This window comes from Gadus morhua, chromosome 9, assembly GCF_902167405.1.
Source record: "Gadus morhua chromosome 9, gadMor3.0, whole genome shotgun sequence".
Taxonomy (NCBI): domain Eukaryota; kingdom Metazoa; phylum Chordata; class Actinopteri; order Gadiformes; family Gadidae; genus Gadus; species Gadus morhua.
In genome coordinates this window covers 15365273-15389109 of record NC_044056.1, presented here as the reverse complement: position 1 = coordinate 15389109, position 23837 = coordinate 15365273, and the positions used below count along the sequence as shown (strand labels likewise).

At 44.7% G+C, this 23837-nt stretch overlaps 3 protein-coding genes across 6 annotated transcripts; 1 reads left to right on the top strand and 2 right to left on the bottom strand.

The window, feature by feature from the left end:
• Positions 1-354: 354 nt before the first annotated feature.
• Positions 355-23803, bottom strand: si:ch73-62b13.1 (Carbohydrate sulfotransferase 1-like). 2 transcript variants are annotated; one of them, XM_030366147.1, is made up of 3 exons: positions 23675-23803; positions 4076-4246; positions 355-2005 (listed from the first exon to the last, which is right to left on the bottom strand). In XM_030366147.1, the coding sequence occupies exons 2-3, from the start codon at positions 4212-4214 to the stop codon at positions 879-881; spliced, it is 1266 nt and encodes a 421-aa protein (XP_030222007.1). In that variant the 5' UTR covers positions 4215-4246; positions 23675-23803; the 3' UTR covers positions 355-878. The 2 variants fall into 2 exon arrangements, with proteins under 2 accessions (XP_030222007.1, XP_030222006.1); XM_030366146.1 differs by lacking the exon at positions 23675-23803 and adding an exon at positions 6909-13366.
• Positions 16232-18435, top strand: mterf2 (mitochondrial transcription termination factor 2). The gene has a single exon (XM_030366148.1). It carries the CDS (start codon positions 16529-16531, stop codon positions 17651-17653), a length of 1125 nt encoding a protein of 374 aa, XP_030222008.1. The 5' UTR covers positions 16232-16528; the 3' UTR covers positions 17654-18435.
• zgc:153031 (dihydrofolate reductase) lies at positions 18351-23753 on the bottom strand. 3 transcript variants are annotated; one of them, XM_030366151.1, is made up of 6 exons: positions 23622-23753; positions 20297-20346; positions 19316-19415; positions 18975-19101; positions 18725-18840; positions 18351-18522 (listed from the first exon to the last, which is right to left on the bottom strand). In XM_030366151.1, the coding sequence occupies exons 1-6, from the start codon at positions 23708-23710 to the stop codon at positions 18423-18425; spliced, it is 582 nt and encodes a 193-aa protein (XP_030222011.1). In that variant the 5' UTR covers positions 23711-23753; the 3' UTR covers positions 18351-18422. The 3 variants fall into 3 exon arrangements, with proteins under 3 accessions (XP_030222011.1, XP_030222010.1, XP_030222012.1); XM_030366150.1 differs by lacking the exon at positions 23622-23753 and adding an exon at positions 20523-20743; XM_030366152.1 differs by lacking the exon at positions 23622-23753 and adding an exon at positions 20446-20665.
• Positions 23804-23837: the final 34 nt, after the last annotated feature.

The following is a 23837-nucleotide window of genomic DNA, read 5'->3' as shown; positions in this document are numbered from 1 at the left end:
ATTTTTTTAAGGTTAGCAGTCAGGGCTAGTCGAAGAACATATTTATTTCCTCATTTTGTTGTGCAATGCTTCAGCCCAAGCATTGACGTTCCCGGTTCCCAGGGGACTCCTTGCTTTGGAGAGTTGCGGCGCTGGCCGCTATATGGGCTGAAAATCAACCTTAATCAATAGCAATGCAATGGTGCTAAAATTAGTTTTCTGCATAGGCCACATCCAGTGTTTATCTCAAGAGAGCGACTGAACTCCAAAATGCGCTGGCATCTTGAGGTGGCACACAAACAAAGAAAGATAACTAATAGGCAAAAATTGGCAGAAGGCATTTTTGGCCTCCAATGTTCACTTCTATGATAGAGATTAACGTGTAAATAATTTATTTAGAAAATCTACAAAATACACAATCTGAATAGTGACATGGTCAAGACCTGTAGTTAACTACAATGCGTAACGTGACAGCGCAGTCCAAAAATGTTTAAAGTGGATTTTCCAAGCACTACACTTTGCCGAGCGCTACAATTAATCAGAGCCTTCATCTCCCGTTGGAGTTGACATAAGAGTCAAAAAAGGGTCGGAAATATAACAACAAGAGAGGAGGCAAATTGCTGCAGTGTTTCTGTATGTTTCGTTATTGTAGGTTCTCTAGGTTGGCATGTTAACAAACAAATACTTAACAAATATATAAGTATTAAACAAATACAGTGTCCTAATTTAACCTGATTTCCAGATGTTATTAATGGCAGTGGGATCTAGCTGGCCCTACCCGTTTTAAGGACTGATGGCTACCACCATGACCTAAAATATTAAACCGTATGCATGTATCATGAGCAACCAAAACAGCAAGTATCCACATCATTATTATTTTTTTAAACATAATTTCAATCTCATAGCGGAGGCTGGAAGGTTCTTGCTTCCACCAAACTATAGGACATGTTTCTGAGCTGCACTAACGAGTGAGCCTGTTTATAACCCAGCAGAGCCAGAGTGTCGCTACACAGACTCTGCAAGGTCTTCACAATGTCATAGTCCAGCCGGAGCCTCCAGCTCTCCGCCGTGGCTCTGGAGTCCCGGGTGGTGGAGTATCTGAAGTTCCACTCGGACGGAGAGCACGCGTCCCTGTTGGTGTTCTGCGAGATCCACGACGACACCCGGCTGTCCTTCTGCAGCCCCACAAACCTGTGGATCTCCGAGGCCCTTTCCTCGGGGTTGGAGGCCAGGTCCTCGTAGCGCACTAGCAGGTACCGCCCCCGCAGCCAGGAGGGCCTCCGCAGCCCCGTCTCCACGGAGGCCGCCATGTCCTTGCAGGTGCTCGTGATCTGCGACAGGTCCACGTAGCGCGGCTGTCGCCGGGTGGCGTTCCATATCTTCCAGGCGCGGAACTGATCCGAGAACGCCATCATGCGCGAGGCCAGGATGGCCCGGGGGTCCCGCACCAGGTGGAGGACCTTCAGGTCCAGACGGGGGTCCTCGATCAAGGTGCGCAGGTCCGCGATCTCGGGGACGCGGACCGTCTTGATGGCCACGTGTCCCTTGGACAGGCACGACGCGGAGGCCAGGGTGAGGTTCAGCGCGCCGCAGTCCTTGGGGCACCAGGTCTCGTCCGGCAGCCCGTCGGCCACCGCCTCGCTCTTGGCCGGGCACACGGGGGGCGTGCAGAGGGCGTGGCTGGAGCTGCGTCGGAAGAAGGCGCCGGTGACGTGCTCCTGCGGCTCGGGGCGGATGTAGTTCTCCATGAAGCGGAGGTCGCAGGTGTAGAGGTTCAGGAGCAGGTCCCTGTAGGCGCCCAGGAGCGCTCGGCGATCCAGCGTCCGGCGCTGTCTGCTGCTGGTGTTGGAGAAGGCCTGCTGGACATGGTAGAGGGGCTCGAACACGTAGAAGACCCCCGGGTGCTGGTTGAGGAGCTGGCCGGTGAAGGACGAGCCGCTGCGCGTGGTCGCAAACAGGAGGATGTGCTTCTGGGGCGAGTCGGAGGGCAGCCAGGTGTCTTCACACAAGGCTTTCCACCTTGAGTCTAAAGAGGAGGCAGAAAACAATACAAAGGGAGGGGGTAAAGAGTCGTTTGGCAAGGCATTGATCTGTTATTGCTATTTCTCAAGGAAACATCTGACATCCGGGGGGGCCTTCACAGATGTTACCAGGAGCAGACAAGGTTCTGTTGCTGATATTTTGAAAATCAATGGCCTAGTGTCTTCCAATAAGGACCTTATTCTAACCACAGGGGTTGTAGAGGCCTCACTCATCCCTATATACCGTAGTTGGATATGGTTCTGCCTCGTTCTGTTTTCATCCCCCTCCCTCCTGCTGTCTCTTACCCCCACTGTTAGTTGATGACACCTTCAACCAGCCCTCGAGCCCCTGCCAGATCCTTTTCTCAGACCCCCACGTTTAGTTGATGCGACAGTAATTATGTTTCCTCCTGAGGTTAATCCCCCTCCCTACCTAACAATTGGTCGCTATCCCTCCACTGCTCTTAAGGGGTTGATCATAAAATGTATGCGTACTTCCCCTCATCCTGTTCTCCTCCTCCGCCCTGCCAGACTTCTGTCTCTAACCCCCTATGGTTCTTAAAGCACTTGATCAACTGAGGGGTTGGTATTAGCATCATAACGCCCTTCTTTTGTCTTACAGTTCAACAACAGATCCCCCTCGGACCAACGGGCGGCGGGCCCATCTCGCCCAGCTGTCACACCCGGTCAATTGTTCAGCCGAGAGTGGGTGTTGGCGGTTTGTCATTGACTTGATTTGAACAACCTTAACCCAGTAGGAATCAGTGGGTCACACCTTTTTGAATGTTAACAGGTAATGGTGGGAGGTAACTGATAGCCACGTCCTTGATATGCGGTTCCATATACTGAGTTAATCAGAATTAAAGAGAACAACATTGGGAGAGCATGCAGGATTAACACGCAGAAAATAAGGGAATTTAAATATGTACAGAAAGACTGTGGTGGTTGTTTTGGATATCCTGCGTGAGCCCACAAATAAGGAGAAGTATAGACCTTGCTGTTTGGAAGAAACAGACTTGGAAACTGCACCTTGATTTGATCTATAGTACATCTCACCCTTTCCAGCATGGTGATTGTGTATACACAGGGTATTTCTCAATGGTGCAATACAACTCTAACTTTGATATTTCCTTTGCAGCACCAATCATAAAATCCCTTTGCGTCTAGAAATGGGTGAGAATCTCCTGCAATTGTGTTTATTGCAGAGGCGTCAGCTGAGTATATTTTCCACATCATTCCAGTAGAGAGAGTTCGTTTCTGTACATAATGATCTGCCATCTTTGATGATTTCCACGGTCCATAATTAAATTAATATTTTACAAAATACGGCAGAGATTTAAAGGTTTTACATATAAAATATTGCCTAGCTAACTCATTACTTAAGGATGAAAAGACATAAACAAACCCGACAGAGTCAATACTGGTTAAATATTTAAGATTGTAAACCTGCATGAGGAAGTGGCTTGTCTGATGGCGGTTACCTAGGGGATTATGAAATGGTGAATCTCTAAATGTAACACTGATTGCCAATGTGTAATTACTACTGATGAAGAGATGATTGCAAACGGGGCTGTTATTTTTGTCCACAGACGCTCTGTGCCTGCGATCCAGGGTTCTGTAGAAGCGGCTTAATGGAGATAAATTGGAAGATAATAGGGAAATAAATCAACGATATTGCAGATCTAGATCCTTCCTACTTCAGATTATAATGGGAATTCCCTAGCCTCATTGTGTGTGATTTGATCTTCTCCGGGTCAGTCTATATGCAGTGCCTCTACGTTGGAATCACTTAAAAAATGCCATATGGTTTAGTTAAGGCTTTTTAATTTCTTGTTTCTGAATGCTAAAACATGTTTTCTCATTCGAAGTGGTGAACCTCATGCCCTGAATTCTACCAAAAATGCATATATTTTTTAAAATACACAAACATAGAATTGCATACATAGATCGTGCAACACATCCTCATTCAACGCTTCACATAACACAAAGTGCATACAATCCCAGCCATGGGTCCGCCCCATGGGGGGAACCGACCCCCTCCCCCTGGCGGCCTTCAGGCCACGGGGGCTCATTACCTCGGGGCTGTCTTGCGTGGCAGTTGAGGGATCCCTGGCAGGGTCCGGGGAGGGTGTCGCTCAGGGTCCGGATGGCCGTGTACTGAACCCCCAGGGACGCGCACACCAGCAGCAGCACTGTCTTCCAGGAGCACTCCATCCTCCCATGTCCTCTGGCGCCGCGCCGTCACGCTGAGCACAGCGGGCGGGCCGGGGGGAAAGGAGAGAGACGTTGGAAGGGGAGCAAGCGACGTTCTGCCTCGCCCTATCACCAGCCACCCAGGCCGGCGTCCTCAGGCCACTCGGCCGTTATAAGACGAGCGCCCTGAAGTCTCGGAGCGGGCGCTGATCCCACGAGGGCAGGCGGTTTTTGCCTAAGTGCATCTTTTTCTGAGTGATACTAGAATAGTGTCTCACCGCCGCACCCCACCGCTGTTATTCCAGGCAGTCTTAAGAGTCGAACGACGCGCTCCTGCGTTTGTCAATTCAAACACTTTGCGACTGTCGTTTATTTTATTTAGGGGACTGGGACTGCGTAAATATTTCAGCGCTTGGTACACAGAGGCATGCCGTGGTACTGGAGTCTGGAAACAGATACTGAGCAAAGAGCTCTTCTCTCCTGATGTAGCTTTCACATTAATAGCCAGGGACTAGGTAATTACCTGTATGTCTTTTAGCCCCGTAGCAGTTTGATTGAAATAACTACAGCTGACTCCAGCTTGGTAGGAATAGAAGTTTCCTTAATGGATTCACCAAAGCCTCTTTGCCATTGGGCTTAAAAGAGGAACAAGAGATGGGATTTTCCAAATGGGTTGTGGAGAAATGCCCTTGTCCATTTATCCCTACAGAGTGAAATGATGGTGGGTAATCACATGACATCCCCGGGCATCTCAGCATCCCTCAAAATGGCACCATAGCCTGGCTATCATCATCAAAGCCAAAGGTAAGTATCCATTCATTTTCTCTGTCTCACCGCCTTACTCAATCCCTCTCTCTCTCTCTCTCTCTCTCTCTCTCTCTCTCTCTCTCTCTCTCTCTCTCTCTCTCTCTCTCTCTCTCTCTCTCTCTCTCTCTCTCTCTCTCTCTCTCTCTCTCTCTCTCTCTCTCTCTCTCTCTCTCTCCTTGTCTGTCTCTGAACTTTATGTGTTATTGGCAGATTCATATTACCTGTTTCGATGTTCCATTTATCATAAGAAATGCAAAAAAAAAACAAAGTCGCTTTTGCTTTGAGTGTTAGGGTAAAACAATGGACTAATGAACGAGAGAGAGGGGGAGAGAGAGAGAGAGAAGACAAAGACCCAAGGCAGAAAACACAAGCATGGATGATTGCCAATAATAAGAAACTTTGGCTAAGCAGCTTATATATTCGACACTCAGACAAATCAAATCAAAACCTATTAAATTGTCAAATTTACTTCACCCCTCTCCCCCCTCTCCCCCCTCCACGTGACATGGCTGGCTCCTCGCCACCCCCCACAACAGGTTGTGGGCGAGACTCCCAGGCCACATAGCCTAAGCTCCCGTTTGCTTTCTCCCCCTGTCCTCTTGAGACAAGAGACAGAGGACAACAGTACGGATTAAAAGAAAACATAATTCACCAGTCTCCCTTTCCCCATCACTCATATGGTTTACCCCCCCCCTCTCTCTCTCTCTCTCTCTCTCTCTCTCTCTCTCTCTCTCTCTCTCTCTCTCTCTCTCTCTCTCTCTCTGTTCCACTCCTAGCCCATTTTTGGAGTACGAGTGTTAAAGTGAAACATGTTTTTTGTTTTTTACGGCGTCTCATAACCCTAGCCGTGAAAGCCGCAGAGACGACGTCAACAGACATTACACCAGAGGCGCTCTGGTTGGCACCTCGTGAATGCAGCGCACAGAGCTCTTGCCACCGCCGGGATGAAATATCTAGAAGCTAAAGTGATAGAGATAATGGTATTTGTGAATGGTGCCGGGAGGGAAATTGCCTCTGTTGCAAATACAGCCAACAAACAGAGTTAGTGTGGGAAGTAAGTGATGAGGCTAGAGCTGCTGGGATGCAGGTGATACAGGTGATGGAGGAACGTGACAGCGCAAGATATGATTCTATTACACCGCTTCTCTGTGATTGAACTTGGCTAAGTAGGATGAATACTGTCAATCTATGTGTATGTGTCTGCCTATATCCATCTACTATCTATCGATCTATCTATTTCTCTATCTTTCTCTCCCTTTCTCTATCTCTCTCTCTCTCTCTCTCTCTCTCTCTCTCTTACACACAAACATACCTACCTATGTACACACACGCACACACACATATACACAAGCACCCACTTACCGCACACACACACACACGCACACGCACACGCACACGCACACACACACACACACACACACACACACACACACACACACACACACACACACACACACACAGACACTTGCAGAACAGCTGAGCGAGCACAGCGTTGCAGAGAGGAAACAGGATATACAAATACAATCTTAATGGGTCAAAGATCAGATATTTTTTTGTAAAATATTAAGAAAGATCGGAGGCAAACCATAGTTACATTTCACTAGAACTACACACATATCAATACTAGACACCCTATGTGACCTATAGTAAAATAAATTAACAAACGTAACAATAGCTAGTTAACACATTATAAGGTGGGATGCTATTTTGGATCTGAGCGCATTGTAAGCGTCAACCAACTCCAGCAAAGTGCTCTTTTTTACTTTACTTTAAGTTTCACCATCCCTATACTATTGAATATCACACCTACTGCACCTGAATAACAGAATCGACCGCGAATTTGGTGGGATTGCCTAAAGGAAATAGGTGCGTAAACGCACAACCAAGACACGGCGTCCAGACGCTTACCATTAACACGCGAGAGTTGAAGTTCCTCGGAGATTCAGGTCATATATGTCGTTTAGCTTTCAGAGAATCGGTCCGATGCAGTAGGGGTCCTCCCGTCTGTCGCCAGTTGGTTGTGTCCAACGCGGGAGTGAAATGAACAGCACACAGCACACGGCACGGCGCAGCGCGGGAAGTGCGAGGCTGGAGAAGTGTGAGCGCGTGACCACAACGCCCCCCTCCCATGCATTCCTCAAAGCTTCTGACGAGCCTTCTTCAGTTGCAAAAAACGTTTCCTCAAAATGTCTCTCTATTGTGCTCCTCTTCAGTAACTCAAAGTAGGTTCGATAAAACCATGATTCTTGCTACATACAGTTGCCTGCATTTTTTTTTGTAAAATTTGATTTTCTTCAAAGCACACTCACACACTCGTTAGGAGCAGGGTTCTCCCTTCAATGGCTCGAAGGGATGACAGAAAACCATCACGATAATCAGTAATGCTCGTTCTTGGCAGCTGTACCACTCTCATACCATCCACAGTGTGATGGTTGACGAAGTATCCTATTATAAACGTCTCAAATCGGGCAACTGCAGTAAACTACATGTCAGAAGACCTACACACAGCATGCACAGACTGACTCAAACACACACACACACACACACACACACACACACACACACACACACACACACACACACACACACACACACACACACACACACACACACACACACACACACACACACACACACACACACACACACACACACACACACACAGCCTCTCCTGTATTAACAGTATGACCCCTATTCTTTCTTTCATCCCAGTGAGGATGACAGATATCATCTACCACAAACAGGGCTCCCCCTGCAGAGCTGGTTGTGTAAGGGGGTTATTCTAGGGTCAGACTTTACCAGTGACAGCTCCATTACTCCTGGGATAGGGTCAATTCTGTTAACAGTGCTTCAGATTTATACCCCTGTGTGACAAAGTCACATTGGCTGCAGTGTGGCTCCCTGGGGACACAGCTGGGAGATAGGCGATACAAGACCAGCACTTTTATTTATTTTTTTGTATTCCTGCTGCATCTCAACATGGAGTACGTGGGCTGCCCTCTACATTGTATTGCATTTGAAACTGTGTCTTATACTGATGGAGGATTGGATGAAGTGATAGCTCAACTTTGGTCGGTTATAAACATCGATTTTGGAGGTCAATGTTTTTTTTATCTACTTGTGAAGCTTCCCAATAGATAATCTGTACATGTTGCTGTCCCTCACTGTTATCCATAACACTGTTGTATGCTATAAGGTGCTGATTACAGTATCCAAGTAACAATGAAGCCTGTTATGTTCACCTTACAAATTTTGTTCTCTCAGTTAACGTTAATCTTACAAGCAAACATTACTTTAGTAAGAATCCAGAAGACAAAACTACTCTGCAATGGTACTCCTCTGCCAGTGTGTCTGAAGATCACCAGATGAGGACGAACAGAAGGCAAATTACCTTCTGGCCATATTGTCCTCACACTGGTCCACTTCGTCAACACATATAAAAAATCATAACAATAATATTAATAATAGTATTATTAATAATATTGATATGAATAATGCTAAAATAACTTTATAATTAATAGTACTTTAATATCAAAGCACTCACACATCCTTACTATATTGTCTTCCAGATACAACTTATCTGTAAGGCATCAGGCCACCCGTGTGGTAATGGCCGATGACCTGTTAAGAGTCTCTGGCTGATGATATGGTGAGGACCGAAATCTGTCCTTTTCTTCTCTGTGCTATTAATGTGACGTGTGCTATTGGCCTTTTCTCCTACTGTGGCCACATTGCTTCCATCTTGTTTCTGAACACTAGCTCGGTGAATGGACAGAATGCAGGATTCCACTTTCAGCTCCTCCAACCAGTTAGTATTGAGAAACAAAAATGGCCACTGGGTGAATAAGAACAATGGAAACACATCAGCGGGGACTAGACAGTGACTCGACATTGTGTTCAAATAGAACTACAAGGGGATGGCATAATAAATACAGAAAGGTATTGAATGAATACCTCAGACTTAGTCTTCTAAAAAACACAGACGATTATTAGAAGTCCCCTTTCGATCCCAAGGAACAAGGCTGGTAACACAAGAATTCAACAACAGAACTAAGACATCCACCTTCTCTGGCTCTGTTTCAAAATTGTGGCCCACAAGCCTCATTCAACCCACCTGAACAACCTGGGGCTATCTGGCAAGAGGAATTGGACATCACTCCAGTATGTTGTACAAAGCTTGATAAACATAACTCAAAATAATTTACATTTATTGTAGCATGAATAAAAATACTACAGAACAGAGCAGAATATTAAATACTGGAGAATCAGCAAAACATAAAAATGTGTCTGTACCTTGGCTTTTCCACAGGTCGGTAATTGACACCACTGCTGCATGTGCACGTGGTAAATTCCAGTGGCATCATTTATTTGAACAATCTTCCATTTTAATGTCATTCTCTGAGTCAATCACACCGACAGGTATACACGATCAGCATCATGGCATCCAGAAGATCAGGGACATTAAGGCTATTCTATGTTGCATTGCTACAGAGACAAGACAGATTCACATCCAGAGAACTGTAGATGCACCATAAATAGCAGGCCTCCAGCTCCCCCCTGAACAGCATCGATCCTGCACTCCAAGCTGCAGCCTCACTCCCACACACTGTGAGGCTTGGTTTCATCAGTGACGTTTTTTTCTTTTTAAGGGATGAACTGAATGTTCACTAAATATTCCTTTTAAGTTTCACGCTGCCCACTCTTAACTTAATACGGTCCGGCATTATATACACAGGATGTACACTCACACAAAGACACTGACGTTTCTACAGCTCCATGAGGCCATTTCTAACTATAACCATCTCCCAGCACGATTCAAACAAACATGGAGCCACCGTCTGTGTCTCTTTGTCATTTCGTTTTGATCCACATGATTATCTTGTGGAGCAATGAAGCAATTTCCAAATCCATCTGTTATTTGCGAATCCCAGGACCCATACCCTCATCAAATTTGCTGAAACACTTTACGATAAGGGTCCATTAATTAACCATTCATTAGTTACATTTGTTAGAGCAGTAATAAGTATTAACTCACAGTTATAAACAGTGAACTCATGGTATACTATGATTAACAAAATACGTTTAAAAATTGTCTTGATGTTTTCTAAGATAATGGTGTTCATGTTAACTAAGGTTTAAATGTGTACATTATTGAATAGGGTTGGGTTCAGGTTTAACCATAAACCTAATCCTGACCCGCCTGCCCTAACCCTAACCAGAGTAACCCTAACCAAAGAAAACTGAAAAGTACATTACAAGACCTGACCTAACCCCTATGCTAATGCTTTATAATTATCAGTATAACATAAACTAATGTTAACTTAGGGTTAATTAATGTATCGTTGTGGGAAAGTGGGACCAAAATTGCTTTATACTTATTTTCTGGACCTTCTCAGAAACTTCTGTACCTCCTCCTTTTCGGTCCACTTTGTAACTCCCAAACAAAATCTCTGCATACCATTTGAGTTAACAAAATATATTTTCTTGACTTGGAACCCGAGCAAGAGGAAAGAAATCTAATTCCACCCACTGGTACGCCAACAAGGATTGCTAAATTGAATCTAGCAAACAGCCAGCACAGGGCAGCTCAGACAACTTCTCATATTTCTCTCTGGTATTACACAATGCACCTTTAAGAACTGCTGCCAAGTTATTACAGACTATGAAAATAAGAAACAGAAAATGCTATATAAAATGTTAAAATACATACACAGGCATACAGAATTTAGATGTATGTTATCTTTGAATTCTCCCTATGCATTAAACTCTATCACATGTAATCAGGCTTAAGTTCCTTGACATTTCATATTCGTGTTTCAGTGTAATCCCACATCTCTCAGTTGTATTACTGAGAGGTCACCAGTGAATTAAACACTTGTGACCCCAATCAGTATTTAGCCTCTAGGAATAGTTTGGGAGCCTGTTTGACTGTCTGTTATCTTAAAGCCCACTCAGCCCCTGTCCAAGCTGCTCTCCATTATCTCTCTGTTTTCTTAAAACTGCCGAATTTATCGAGCTAGAAAAATATATGGGATGAATATGTCCAACCCTTCAAATGATTCCATCACTGGGTTGGTATTCATGGTAAGACCACATGGGCCAAGAGGAGCAGAAGAGAGTGCTCATTTAGAAACCAAAGACGCTGCGATGGTGCTCGGCTCCAACATGGGGTTTGCAGTCCATATCGCACACAAAGAACTTTGTGCATTCTTTGGAATTGAGTGAAGTACAGCTTTACTGACATGATGAGAATTATTGAGCAAGCATGAATGGGTCTGGTAAAGAAAAAAAGAATGAAGGAAAAAAATGAGGAAAAAGAGAAGAAGAGATTACATGAGGAAGATGCTGAGTGTTTACTCACGTGCACGCCTTGCATCAAAGCCTGCGCTGTTATTTTTCTGTGTTTGTAGTCCGCGTCCTTCCGTGATTGTTTTTGAATGGAATATCTTGTGAAATATCTTGAATATAGATGGTCTCATTTTGCCGTCCACTTTCTCCTAAGATCTTTTTCCTTTTATTTTAGCTTCAATAACTGAATAATCACATGAATAAACAGGGCTGTTGGATCCTGCAGAGTTTGAAAATATGCTTTGCCATGAAGTACCCATCGGTGCCTGTATAGGGTAAGGCACATGCCATTGATAATTATTCATTTCTATGATGTGAAAGATCTCTACTCATAACACACCTTGATGGAATATTCCTTTAACAAGGAATTAAGAAAGGGTTAAGAAAGTACTGGTTTCATTATAAAAACATTATAAAATTAAATCATGGCTTGCTTTAAGTTTATTTTCTTGCTTTAGTTTAACTTAAACTGGCATCATGGGCTGACCTATATACCTGAAATCAAATGTATTGAGAGCAAACCAAAACATTAGAGACTTTGCTGCCTCCTCCCTCCCTCCTTGCTCTTTATTCCCCCAAGTGTTGTCACACTCACAGTGCATATAGCATTAACAGTTGCAGTACAAATGAGTTTGGGAAATTACACCTTATTTCCTCACAGCCAGCGCAGCTCAGAAACTGTGGTGAAGCAGTTAGGAGCCACGGAGACTTTCACAGCATGTTGTTTCTTGCCCTACGATGGTCTGGATTAATACTGTATTTAGAAATAGTGCATGTATTTGTGTGTTCAGATATTGTAACAAAACGATATATGTATTCAGAGGATACAAGCGAAGTTCAAGTGAGCTAAATGTTCTTTTAGTCAAAAATTAGTTTTGGCATGAAAGCCTGATAAGACCTTGAAGTTTGTTGCTCACTGCTGTAATAGCGTGGTCTGTGCATATTTTTCACAACACCACCCACTCATGCACACAAACACACACACACACACACACACACACACACACACACACACACACACACACACACACACACACACACACACACACACACACACACACACACACACACACACACACACACACACACACACACACAAAAACACACACACAAACACACACAAACACAGATGGTCAGGGGGACGCTCTAACAATTAAGAAAACCCATTTGCGCACTCTCTCCCTCGGCAGGGAGTGAGGAAGAGAGAGAAGGGGAGACCGAGAGAGAGACCGAAAGAGAGACATTGGCCCTTCTATCTTTCTCTCTATGCAAAGACACTGGTTATTGGGCTGATAGCTCTGCCTGCTTACTTGTGGCTGTGCTACACTAAAGCCCCTTCTTAACTACGCTTGACAACATGGAGCAGCTGGCCCTCGCCCGTCTGCGTGTCCATCAGTCCACCTTCATCCAACTCTGCAGCTGCTGACGACGTGAACACCAAGCACTTTGGACATTTTGCAAGATGCCTTGTCTACAATCCTCTTATTTCATCTCTTTTTCCCTGCATGCATTCATCCACATGAGGAAACCATTACAGGGGGAGAAAAATATAGTGTTATCCATTGAACTGCTGGAGAGATAATTAGAATCGGAAGGTTTAAAGTATTGGTTACAACCTTCGTTCTGTCGTAATAATATGCAGAATTCATGATATTATCAGTTATTCTTATATGCAGACATATTCATAATGTTTGCTTTAAATTATATCATTGACGTCAGTGGAATCTTTTTTTTATTTTTTTCAGATCACTCCCTTCAAAGCATACACGGTTTCTTTATGGGAGTATGGCTTCCTTTTGTCCATTAATAAAGACTGAATCATGGAACTAAGGTAAATATCCCATCCTTGCAGATTTTATCTGTAAAGACAACATTTCGCACAAGGAAATGGACTGGCATGTATGCATACCAGCATCGACCTGCCCACACACCCACACACACCCACACTTATCTCACACTTCATAATATTCACTACTACTACCTGCCAAAGCATATTGTAGTGTGTAGTGTAGCGTTGATAAACCATCACCACACTATATATTCAAATTGTATCATTTGAGTTCTACATTTTTATATATTACATCCAGATATGATATACTCTAGTCTAGACAAAGGGTAAGGGTTAGTTACTGTCACATAACAATATAGGGAAATGCAGTCGATGTCTTTATTAGATCAAACCGATCATATTCATTATTGCATGGGAACATGAATAAATACACTGATTCCTTCCCACCCACAGCTGAAAATAGATAGTCAATTACACGACTAATTTCATTTTATCTCTCTTTAAAAATGTCATAAAGGCATCCTACTTAACATGCATTAGATGGCTCATTGGGCGCTAACATTTCAGTACAACTGGGATCACGAGCCATTTCTGTGTCCTGATGGAAATTGGGCCGCGTGTCGGTGGCTACGCCTCCCTGCCTGAAGCAGCCCTTTGACCTCGCCTTCATTACAGCCACTGCCGCCATCACCCCGACCAGCAGCAGTCCTGCCGCCCACCCAGCGCCCAAAGCGTACCCGGGAACTCCAGGATGCGGAGCCAATGACGCGTCGCCCCTAACTTTAATCGGGGTCAATGCGACAGTCAAAACAATCTGCTGCTTGGAAATGCATACGTGGAGCCGGCCGTTGCCATAGTCATTGTAATCATTGTAGCCGTCGTCCAAACCGTCATAGTCACTATGGTCACCATCGTCTTCTTCTTCTTCCTCTTTGTCTTCTGTGACTATACACCAGTATACCCCCGCATCTTCTTCTGTCAGGCCTGATATTTTGAGGGAGAAACCGTCCTCGGACAGAACCATTCCACGCCTCGGGTTGCCTGTGCGGGCCGCAGCCTCGTCCGTGGTGTTCTGAATAAGGCTGGCTTCCCCAGACGCTCTGTCACGATGCCACTCTACGCTGGTGCCATCGCCAGGCGCTTTTTGATGTACATTGCATTCTAACAAGATATCTCCTCTTTCCACAATACTTATTTCTCTCGATTCCATCCTAGGGCAGAAAGCGATGAGGTACACCCTCTCCAGGGTGGGTGAGAAGCAGGAATACTGCCCCTTGTGTTCGTCAGAGGCAGCTGGAATGATCAGGAAACGGCTTTTCGATTCGATATCCCTCAAGATGTACATTTGACTGCCCTGCGTGCTGCCCTCACTTGATCCAGGAGACTTTATAGAGGTTTTGATCTTTCCCAACGGTGTCACCCAACTCTGGCTCTTGTTTTCAGACGAGCAGGCCAGTGCAACTCTGTCCCCATGCGAGGCATACATTGTCCTCGCATGAACATACCCTGGCTGGTATATAGTTTGAAAACGGAGGCAATCTTGACCCTTCATCACGACACAATAAAAGGAAAAAGAGTCCTGCAGCACACTGTTGGACACATGGAGCAACGCCCCGCCATCTCTTACCTCCACCGCACCCTGCTGGCGCGCAAACGACGGATCAAGTGGCACAGCTCCGGCCCATAGGGAATAATTGCTGTACGGATCATAGTACCAGTGTATCGTGGTGCCAGCCAGGGCCCCGGCGCTGCCGTTGCACCGAACCTCCGCCCAGTCATCTTCCAACGCAGACATCTCCCCAAACTGAACCTTTTCTCTGCATACTACCAGCTGTTTTCTGAGGTTGCTGACCAGCGTCTCATTCTGCCAGCACTCTGTCCTGTAGATACCTTCGTCCCCTGGATTCAGCTGACCCATCAGCAATCCAAGCATGGAGTTATAGTCTGTTATGTTGGCACGAACCTGGAGGTCTTCGGGAAAGTAGGAGAACCCCCCATCGGCTGAATAGTTGACTAGAAGTTGGTCTCCGGTCTCATACGACTTAAAGGCAATCATGTTATCTGCTCCAAAGCAAGAACCGATCTGGAAATCAGCTCCCTGGGCTTGAAATACAAATCCTGGCATTTCTGTGACTGCCATGTTGAGTGAAAGGAGGAGTAGAAGCACTGTTATCCTGAAGGGAAGTGGCATGTTGTCTCGCTATCCTTGGTCTGGCACAAACTGCTGTGTGAGGGGGCATGCCCTTTTTGAATAACCTGCTTGGAGGTGTCACCTAGTTTCAGATGGTATAATGCTTCCTGCTCTTATTAAACATATTTGAAATTTAAACCAAAGAAAGCCAGAGACACCACATCCCTCTGAGGTAACACACATGTAACTATGCACAATGAATTGAACAAAGAACTTCACTTAATTTAACTTTAAATGTTGGTTAAATGTTAATTTGAAAAAACAATGACAAATTAATTTGTATAAAATATAAATTAAATAATATAATATTTAAATGAGAAATTTAAAAGTCAAATGAAATAAAGAGATTTAGATATGAAAGGATAGCGTTGCTTTGTCTTATCATGTGTAGTTGGACTGGTTTGACCCAGTAGGCGCAGCCTACCCTTTAACAAAACACTGTTATTATGCAATGCTTGATAAGCAATCATACCAGGCTTACAGGTTTCATGTGTTCACAATTTCAAACTGTAAAATTTCTAATGGAAATTTTTGAAATGACTCATATCTAGATTTGTGATAACCAGAATAATGTGACATAAAGATCCTAACAGTTGCTTTAATATAGATACATATTTCAATTAATGAGGAAACAGAGACAATGAGGCAAAATTTAGAGACATACAGTAGACATTGAGAATAGGCTAGACAGACAGACAAGACTGACAGCCAGACAGACAGATAGATGGATATTCTTATTACTATAGTGTGTCCACATTGCCAATAAGGACTCGATAAGAACAAGAAAAAGAAAAAAATTGAAAAGGCTGGATCATAACTATAGGCCTATTGTGGGTTAGTAATGTATTGCGTCGCAATACTTCTTGTCTCCACTATGTAGCGCTATAGGAAAACGAATTGCATTTACAAAAGGAAAAAGAAAATCAGTTTCATAACAAGACATCCCACACAACTCGGCTTCGACCCCTGAGTAAGGACATTCTGCATCCCCCTGCCGTCTACGCTGCTTCTATAATCCCAACATCGAAGTGCTCCAATTAATAGCACACCGCTATCTGCGTAAGTGTGCCACACATTTATTTTCTTTGTTGCTAGAGTGTTAGAGTGTATACACTACCCGGCAACACGTTGCTACGCTACATGCTTGCTGTCACTGCACCTGCTTTTTCTTAAGATCAGTGGGCTAAAAACCTTTCTTTAATGTGGAGGCTGATCACATCCCTGTGCCTACGGCATCCGCGAGGTACAGCGATTCAAATACATGAGCGGCTATGCACCACGCAACGTGCAGAAGAGAACCGGCATACAGTGGAAGCGCTATATCTACTGTCCGTAGACATCCAGAAGGTCAGAAAACTGAAGTGCTGGATCCTGTATCAAACCCCCACTTATGTTAATGAGGTAGCCGAGCTGATGAGGGAAATGGGGGCTTCTGGCTCTATAGTTGCTGGGGTTCTAACTCAGTACCCCGAGGCGGTCCTCTGCCACCCTGAGCAAATGCAGGCTCAGCGGGACCTGTGGTTGTCTGTGTGTCCAAACCACAGAGAACTTGTTGGCGTCATTGAAAAATTCCCTGCCTCCTTTTTCACCTGTGCCAGCCACCACGCCAATCAGCGTGCCAACATAACATACTTCCGCCAATTGAACCTCAACAAGCGCATCATCACGAAGCTGATGTCTGGGGCTCCCATGAGCTTCAGCCGACCAGTAGACGACAACAAAAAGATGATCCACACCCTCCAGGCAGCCTACCTGGAGCTGGGCGGAAAGGACACCAACGTGAAAATCTGGCTCCAGAAGCTGCTGAGCCAGAACCCGTTCGTCCTCCTCAAAGACCCGGAGCTGCTGAGGCACAACTTCCACTTCCTGACCCGGAAAGGCTTCACCACCTCCGAGCTGCTGGGCCTCCTCTCCAAGCTCAGGGGCTTCGTCACGGAGCTGAACCCCGACGCCATGCAGCGCACCCTGGCCTTCTCGCAGCGCACCCTGGGCTGCTCCGACGACCAGCTCCGGCACGTGGTCCTGGACTGCCCGGCGCTGCTGTACCACTCGGAGGTGGTGCTGGCGCAGCGCTTCCAGGGGCTGTCTGCGGTGGGCATCAGCGCGGCCCAGATCTTACAGGCTCCCACCATCCTGGAGCTCACCACGGAGATTGTGAACCACCGCGTGCAGAGCCTGAGGTCGCACGGCTACGACATCCAGACCGGGGGGCTGGCGGCTCTCTGTGGCACCAAGAAGGACTTTGAGGCGAGCTACGGGAGGCTGCAGCTACGCAGAGAGAGGCCGATGTTTAACCCCGTCGCCCCTTTGAGGACGGACGACTGACGGGTCATGGTACCAGACTGAATAGGGGGACGGAAATGTGATGCTGTGAATGTAGTCTCTCTGTATTTATTTGAATCTGTGCGCAAGGACAGCTCCAGTGTGGTTGAGAGTCGGCCTGCTTATTTAATACCAACAGTTCATTTGTGAGACAATTAAAGAGTTCTGAAGGTGAAAACACCTCAAACGTTTAGTGGAGAGATATATCTCCCTGCCAAGGGATGTATATATTATTTCAGGTTTTATATGTTGGTCCAGTTTTATGATAAGCTGATTTTCAAGTGCATTATATACAGAAGCATGACTTGCACCCATGTGACTTGATTACAATCTTGTTGTATTACTAAGTGCATCTCAGGGATAAAATGCAGTGTTCCATTACATTGTCATTTTACCAATGTTAAAGCCTGTCAGGTTCTGCTTATTATGAGTTGTTTATAGTTAAGAACCGAAAATACATTTGAATTCTAATATTCACCAGATACTCCTTAAACTTGGTTGCCAATTGTGAGGAAGGCTCAATGGCATCCTCCCAGTACAAATGCAAATGTTAAATATGTCTGTCTGGAAAGTGTTTAACCTCCGATAACCTCCTGTCCTCTGCCCTCTCCCTCTGCGGTAACACATGGCACGTGTCAATATGATTGATGCATCCTCTAAACCCAGCTATACACTTAGGAATAAAAAGGAGCATCGGAAGTGACTGAAATCCCCTGACATGTTTTATTATTTTCTGATTTGAGGCACTTGAAATAGCAGAATAAATATTATTTTACATCAGCTTATCTTGATGGTGAATGTCTTTCTTATAAACTTCATACTTGTATTTGACCCCATTCTCTTCTTGGATTTCACTCGGCACGCCAGGAAATCTACAGTAATGCAAACAAAACCAACCATATAGATCAAGATCGTGGATTAACACATTTGTCATATCAATCGATGGTAACAATTGTTAAATTTAGTCTTTGTGAATTCATTGTACAACCCTACAGAATCCAAACAATCCCACACAAATATTAAAACAATATAAATACGTTTACTAAGCAGTTAGAGGGGATTCATAAATCATACCTGTCTTGCTTTTTAAATATCTGTCTGTCAAAATTGGGGAAGAAAACATCACAGTCAATGTTGGCCATGACATCCGTGAGGTATATCAGGTCACACCATGGGTGCATCAGGCTCTCCTGGTGGAAAAGAAAACAGAAACACAGACCTGTCAACAATGGTGCAACAGAACGTTCGCCTTTGTGCACCTTTTACACTCTTTCAATGGCGTCACGTTACAATGAACAGCAACATGTTGGTAGTGTGAGTGTACCTTGTAGACCCCGGTGCCGCCGACGACCCAGATGGTTTCTATGATGTCACTGAGGGGAGGGGAGGCGGCCAGACGAATAGCCCCCTCGAGGTCCTCTCGTAGGTACTGTGCGTTATCTGGAACAACGCTACAAGAATAGAGACAGCGATGGACAGATGTCGGACATGGAGGCGATGTAGCCACATTAAATAGATTCACACTTTTTCTTTGTGGGCAGTAGGTACTGAATAATAGTAGTGAACAGTGTTCCCTCTTAAATGATGGCTTGATGCAAATATTTACAAACTGGTTTATTTGGCGATTATTAATATCAAAAAGTTTGTGTGTGTGTATGAGCTTACCCTAAGGTTTTACTCAAAACCACATGTATAACATTCTCTTTGAGAAATTCCTCTTGTGAGAACCAGTTCAGTCTTCCCCACACCACCAAATTGAACATTCCTGTAGCAAGAAAAATATTAGATGAATGGATGGCTTACTACGGATCAAGCAAGGTAAGAAAACAAGCAACAATTCAAATATTGAAGGGTTATAATTGAGAATATGAGTCCTTTTTGAGAAGCATTATTTTTCGCCACGCTTGTCCCTCCAGCACAGATGCTGTGTATGGAGCCACTAAGAGAATCTGAATATTGCTTAATGTTGGATTTTAAGATTCAGGGGATTGGGGAAATATAGAGGAGGGTAGAATATTTTTGTTGATTTAAAAAGTGTTAATGTGATATGTACATATTTTATGAGTTGGTAAGAAGCTTTACATAATACTCAGCAATTTTGGTTATTGCACTGATTTAGTTTGTTGTTCTGGGTAGTTAATACTCTTGACTGCACTCCCCATTCTAGCTTACATAGCGAGTGTATTGCCTTACTGCTTTTATGTCCTTTTTTTCCCCAAGTTCATATCGCAAGTTTGTAATGATGTGGGGAGAAACTTGCATACACTCAGCATATTGGATTATTATTGCTGTTATACATTTTATATCCATGTTTTTTTTCTTCTGTGACCCCATTCCTATCTCTGAAGATGTTTGCGATCCCAACTTTTACTTTTGTGCATCTGCTTCCACACGAAAGGCGTTTACCAAATCAACATCTAGGCCTACTGGTATTATCAGTGTCCCGGTGGACGCATTCGGCATCGCTCTACTTCGGCTATGAATCATTAGGTAGTCAGTTTGTATGCAATATAGTTTCCCAAAAAAAAGAACATGGTTTGTTAAAATATATAGGTTTGTTTGCACACACTCCCCCATGAATCATACCAACTCCGAGGTTGTGTATCACTGGGCAAGCTTAATAGATCGATCGATGATTTTCAATACCTGGACGTGAGACTCGACTGAGGTTGTTCAAATAGTACTTGAACTCGTTCCTGTGGTAAAAAAAAATGTAAGGAAAGAATATAATTGCATCGTAGTTTTTCAATGTGTTTTTGCTTCTGCCATACGTCACCATCATCATGTCATTTTACCTATAGTCTAGACCCTGTCGACCTGCCATCGCTAAATACAAACACAGAAAGAGAGATTATTCATTTAACGTTCTTACGGTAAACTCCAAGGCAGCTTTCCATTCTTTCCGATTCCCAAATCATTGCATGCTGCCGCGATGAGACGAACGGGTTTCTTCTGTAGACTCATTTTGAACTGGTGTGCAGATTGTGCTCAGATCGAACCGAACAGGGGCGACAGGATCTGTCGACTGAGCTGCTGGAGGTGCGTCCAGCAAATGCACCGCCATGCATTTGATAAGGCTCCCCCCCCCCCCCCCCCCCCCCCCCCCCCCCCCAAAGCATCTGGACGACCATAGACGCAGGTCATAGGCTACTGTGTCATAAAGTGACCAGTTTTCTATTAGTATGGATATGGAAGGCCATTAGTGCGCAATTCGAGGGGTCCAGCCCTACCCTTGCGTAACACAAATTGACACGTTAACGTTACGAAAAATATGAATGCACACATACTGCAAACATACTGTCAATTCATTGCCAGTATGTTAGCATCATATTTCTCGTGTTTCTATGGTCATAATTCACGTAAAAAAAAACAGGCACACAAAGTGAATATGGAAAACCAGTTACAGCTGGAGGTAAACGATGTAGGCTAGATGACGTGCTCTACATACTATAGATCAGATAGACATTATGCTACTGTCTAGTGTTTATATCTGATCTTTAGAAAGAATAATTATTTTCATCGACACATCTGCGCACCCAGGGCCGGCGCTCGGCATAGGCGACCTAGGCTACGGCAAATGTGCTGGGGTCGCCCTCTGGTGGCGCCCTTAATTAGTCAATTATAATGTACGAAACAAACGGTGTAACACCGGCTCTGTGCGCACTGCGCACCCTCTGGTGCGGCAGCCGCAACGCAACAGCTACTCTTTTCACGAATTTCCCGCGGGATCAATGAAGTACAATCCTATTCCTTATCTTATTTTATAGTAGGCTACATTATATTCTTCTCTCATAAAGAATACGTGATAGTATAATTTCGGCGTGCTTGTCTCACAGTATAAGTCTAACTTTGAAGTAGGCCTTAGGGACCATGGTCCTATTGAAGTTACAAGGTACAAGGCTCATAACATAGGCCTACGCATAATATTTCTCTTGTGCTTCTAGTGACTTAATCATATCCCAAAGTTATCTTATGTTAAGATATTCACATAACCAACGTGAATAAGGATATGCAAAGCAACAGCTCGAGGTATAATTGGATGTTCACAGTTTCTTGATTGAGTGATGTTTAGTTAGTTAGTTCAACTGCCCGTGGGGTTTTCTCCAGTAGCGCCGAGATCGTTTATTGGCCTGTGGCACGTAAAGCCGGCCACACACATAAAGATTTTATAAATAAGGGCTTAAACGTTTAAGCCCGCCCACATTTAAGGAAAATTCCGCGCAGTATCATACGTTCTCCCGCTTTCGAGCGGAGGAGCTAAATGTGGGCGGGTCTAAACGTTTAACCCATGGTTTTATCCTCTCGGGCGCCATCTGGTGGCGGAGATCCGGCAGCACATTCTCAAACATCAATACAGCACAGCACAGCACAATGACTTACCGGTAATATGGAAAAGGGTTCATGCATTTGATAGACTTAGACATTCCTACTTTTAACTTGTCATTTCAAATGTCTTTTTTAGTATAGACACATATTATTTCGTACACTCGTACACAATTATATTAGCTAAGTCAAATAAACCAAAGACAGAAGCGGGAGAACGTATTTCCGTCTGGTCCATGATACTGCGCGGAATTTTCCTTAAACGTGGGCTGGCTTAAACGTTTAAGCCCGCCCACATTTAGCTCCTCCTCGATCTGCAAGCTGCAGTCAGGGGCACTTGGAGTAGGCAGCCGCCCGGGGCGCCATATTTGTGGGGGGCGCCAAATCACATAGGGGGCGCCACGAGCAGTAAAAAGGGTTAGGGTTAGGGTTAGCCTACTTCAATGAAGTAGGCTACATAACATTGTGTGGGGAATTGGTATTTTGGCGCCCCCTCTGGCTGCAGGCGCACACCTGCTCGTTGAGAAGGAGCCGTGCACAGACGGAATGAAACCCCCTCTGAAGTCCGTAGGGTCATGATACAACATCCCCCTCCCCAACGAGTTGGGTCTGTCTGCGTCCTGCAAGACGGAGGCGTAACTTGTAGTAGGAGGCGTAACTTGTAGTCGGAGGAGGCGTAACTTGCACTAGGAGGCGTAACATGTAGGCTAGTCGGAGGCGTAACTTGTAGTCGGAGGTGTCTAGTACTTTTCTAAATCGCGGAAGTGATCTGTATGTAGCAGTGGTGCGCGGGTACATAAATGACCGCAACTCGGACCTCAAATATTAGGCCTTAAGTTTACTTACCGTCATGAATATCGGAAGACCCGACTTCAATTAAGATCTCGTGTGAACCGTGATTTACAACGCTTTTCGTTTACCGCGAAAATAGAAAGATCTCGCGTGGACCGCGATTTAGAAAAGAACAAGTAACGCCTCCTACTACAAGTTACGCCTCCGTCTTGCAGGACGCAGACAGATACTATTGGACCCAACCGCCACTGGTCACACCGTGTTAATACTATGGTGAACACAGCCTGTTTAGAGGTTGCTGCCTCTGATCGGTTTGTAAATAGTTTGTTCCTGCAATAGAGGAGATTTCTAGGACTGCATTTCTAAGACCCTGCTTTTTTTGTAGAGGGAAATGCTACTTTCTGTGCAAATACTTGTATTGTTAAAAGGACTTTACTTTTAAAGGTTTATTTCACCCAACTACTACTGAAATTGCAGACTTTTTTTATGCTAGTCCGTACTGTTTCACAAGATGAGACATTACTTCAAATAGTTGCCGTTTAGCACTATTTCAGAGGTGTGCAACACGCGACAAAGTCCTTGACTATGTCATTTTGGTTCATGCCGGCTCATGCAGTTCCCAAACTGTGACTATAAATTAGGTATGACTTATGCACTTTTATTTCAGACCAAAACAAAAAAGCTCTGCAGCACTTGATCTTCAGAGATGCTTTGGAAAATGCAGCTTGAGTGAACGCTACCAAACCACTTGATCATTAAAGCAGCTTCGCTACTGAAAAGAAAACAGCAACACTACGACCACTGAGTAATGTAGGTAAAGAGAGCAAAACAGAGTTGAAATGGAGGCTAGAACCACCTTATCGCCGGTGCCTCTTGTCCTCTCTTGGCCTGATGTAGCCCTTTACGTACCCCCTGAATGGAGACAGATGCAGGCATTGCTTTCATCCTGTTGAAGTCCACCACTCCTTCGTCCTTCCAGAGATCAGCTGCAGGTTGGCGACGGAGGAGTCCATAACACCTCTGTACTCAGCCTTCGTCCTCTCGCTGCTGCAGTTGTAAGTGATGTCTGAGA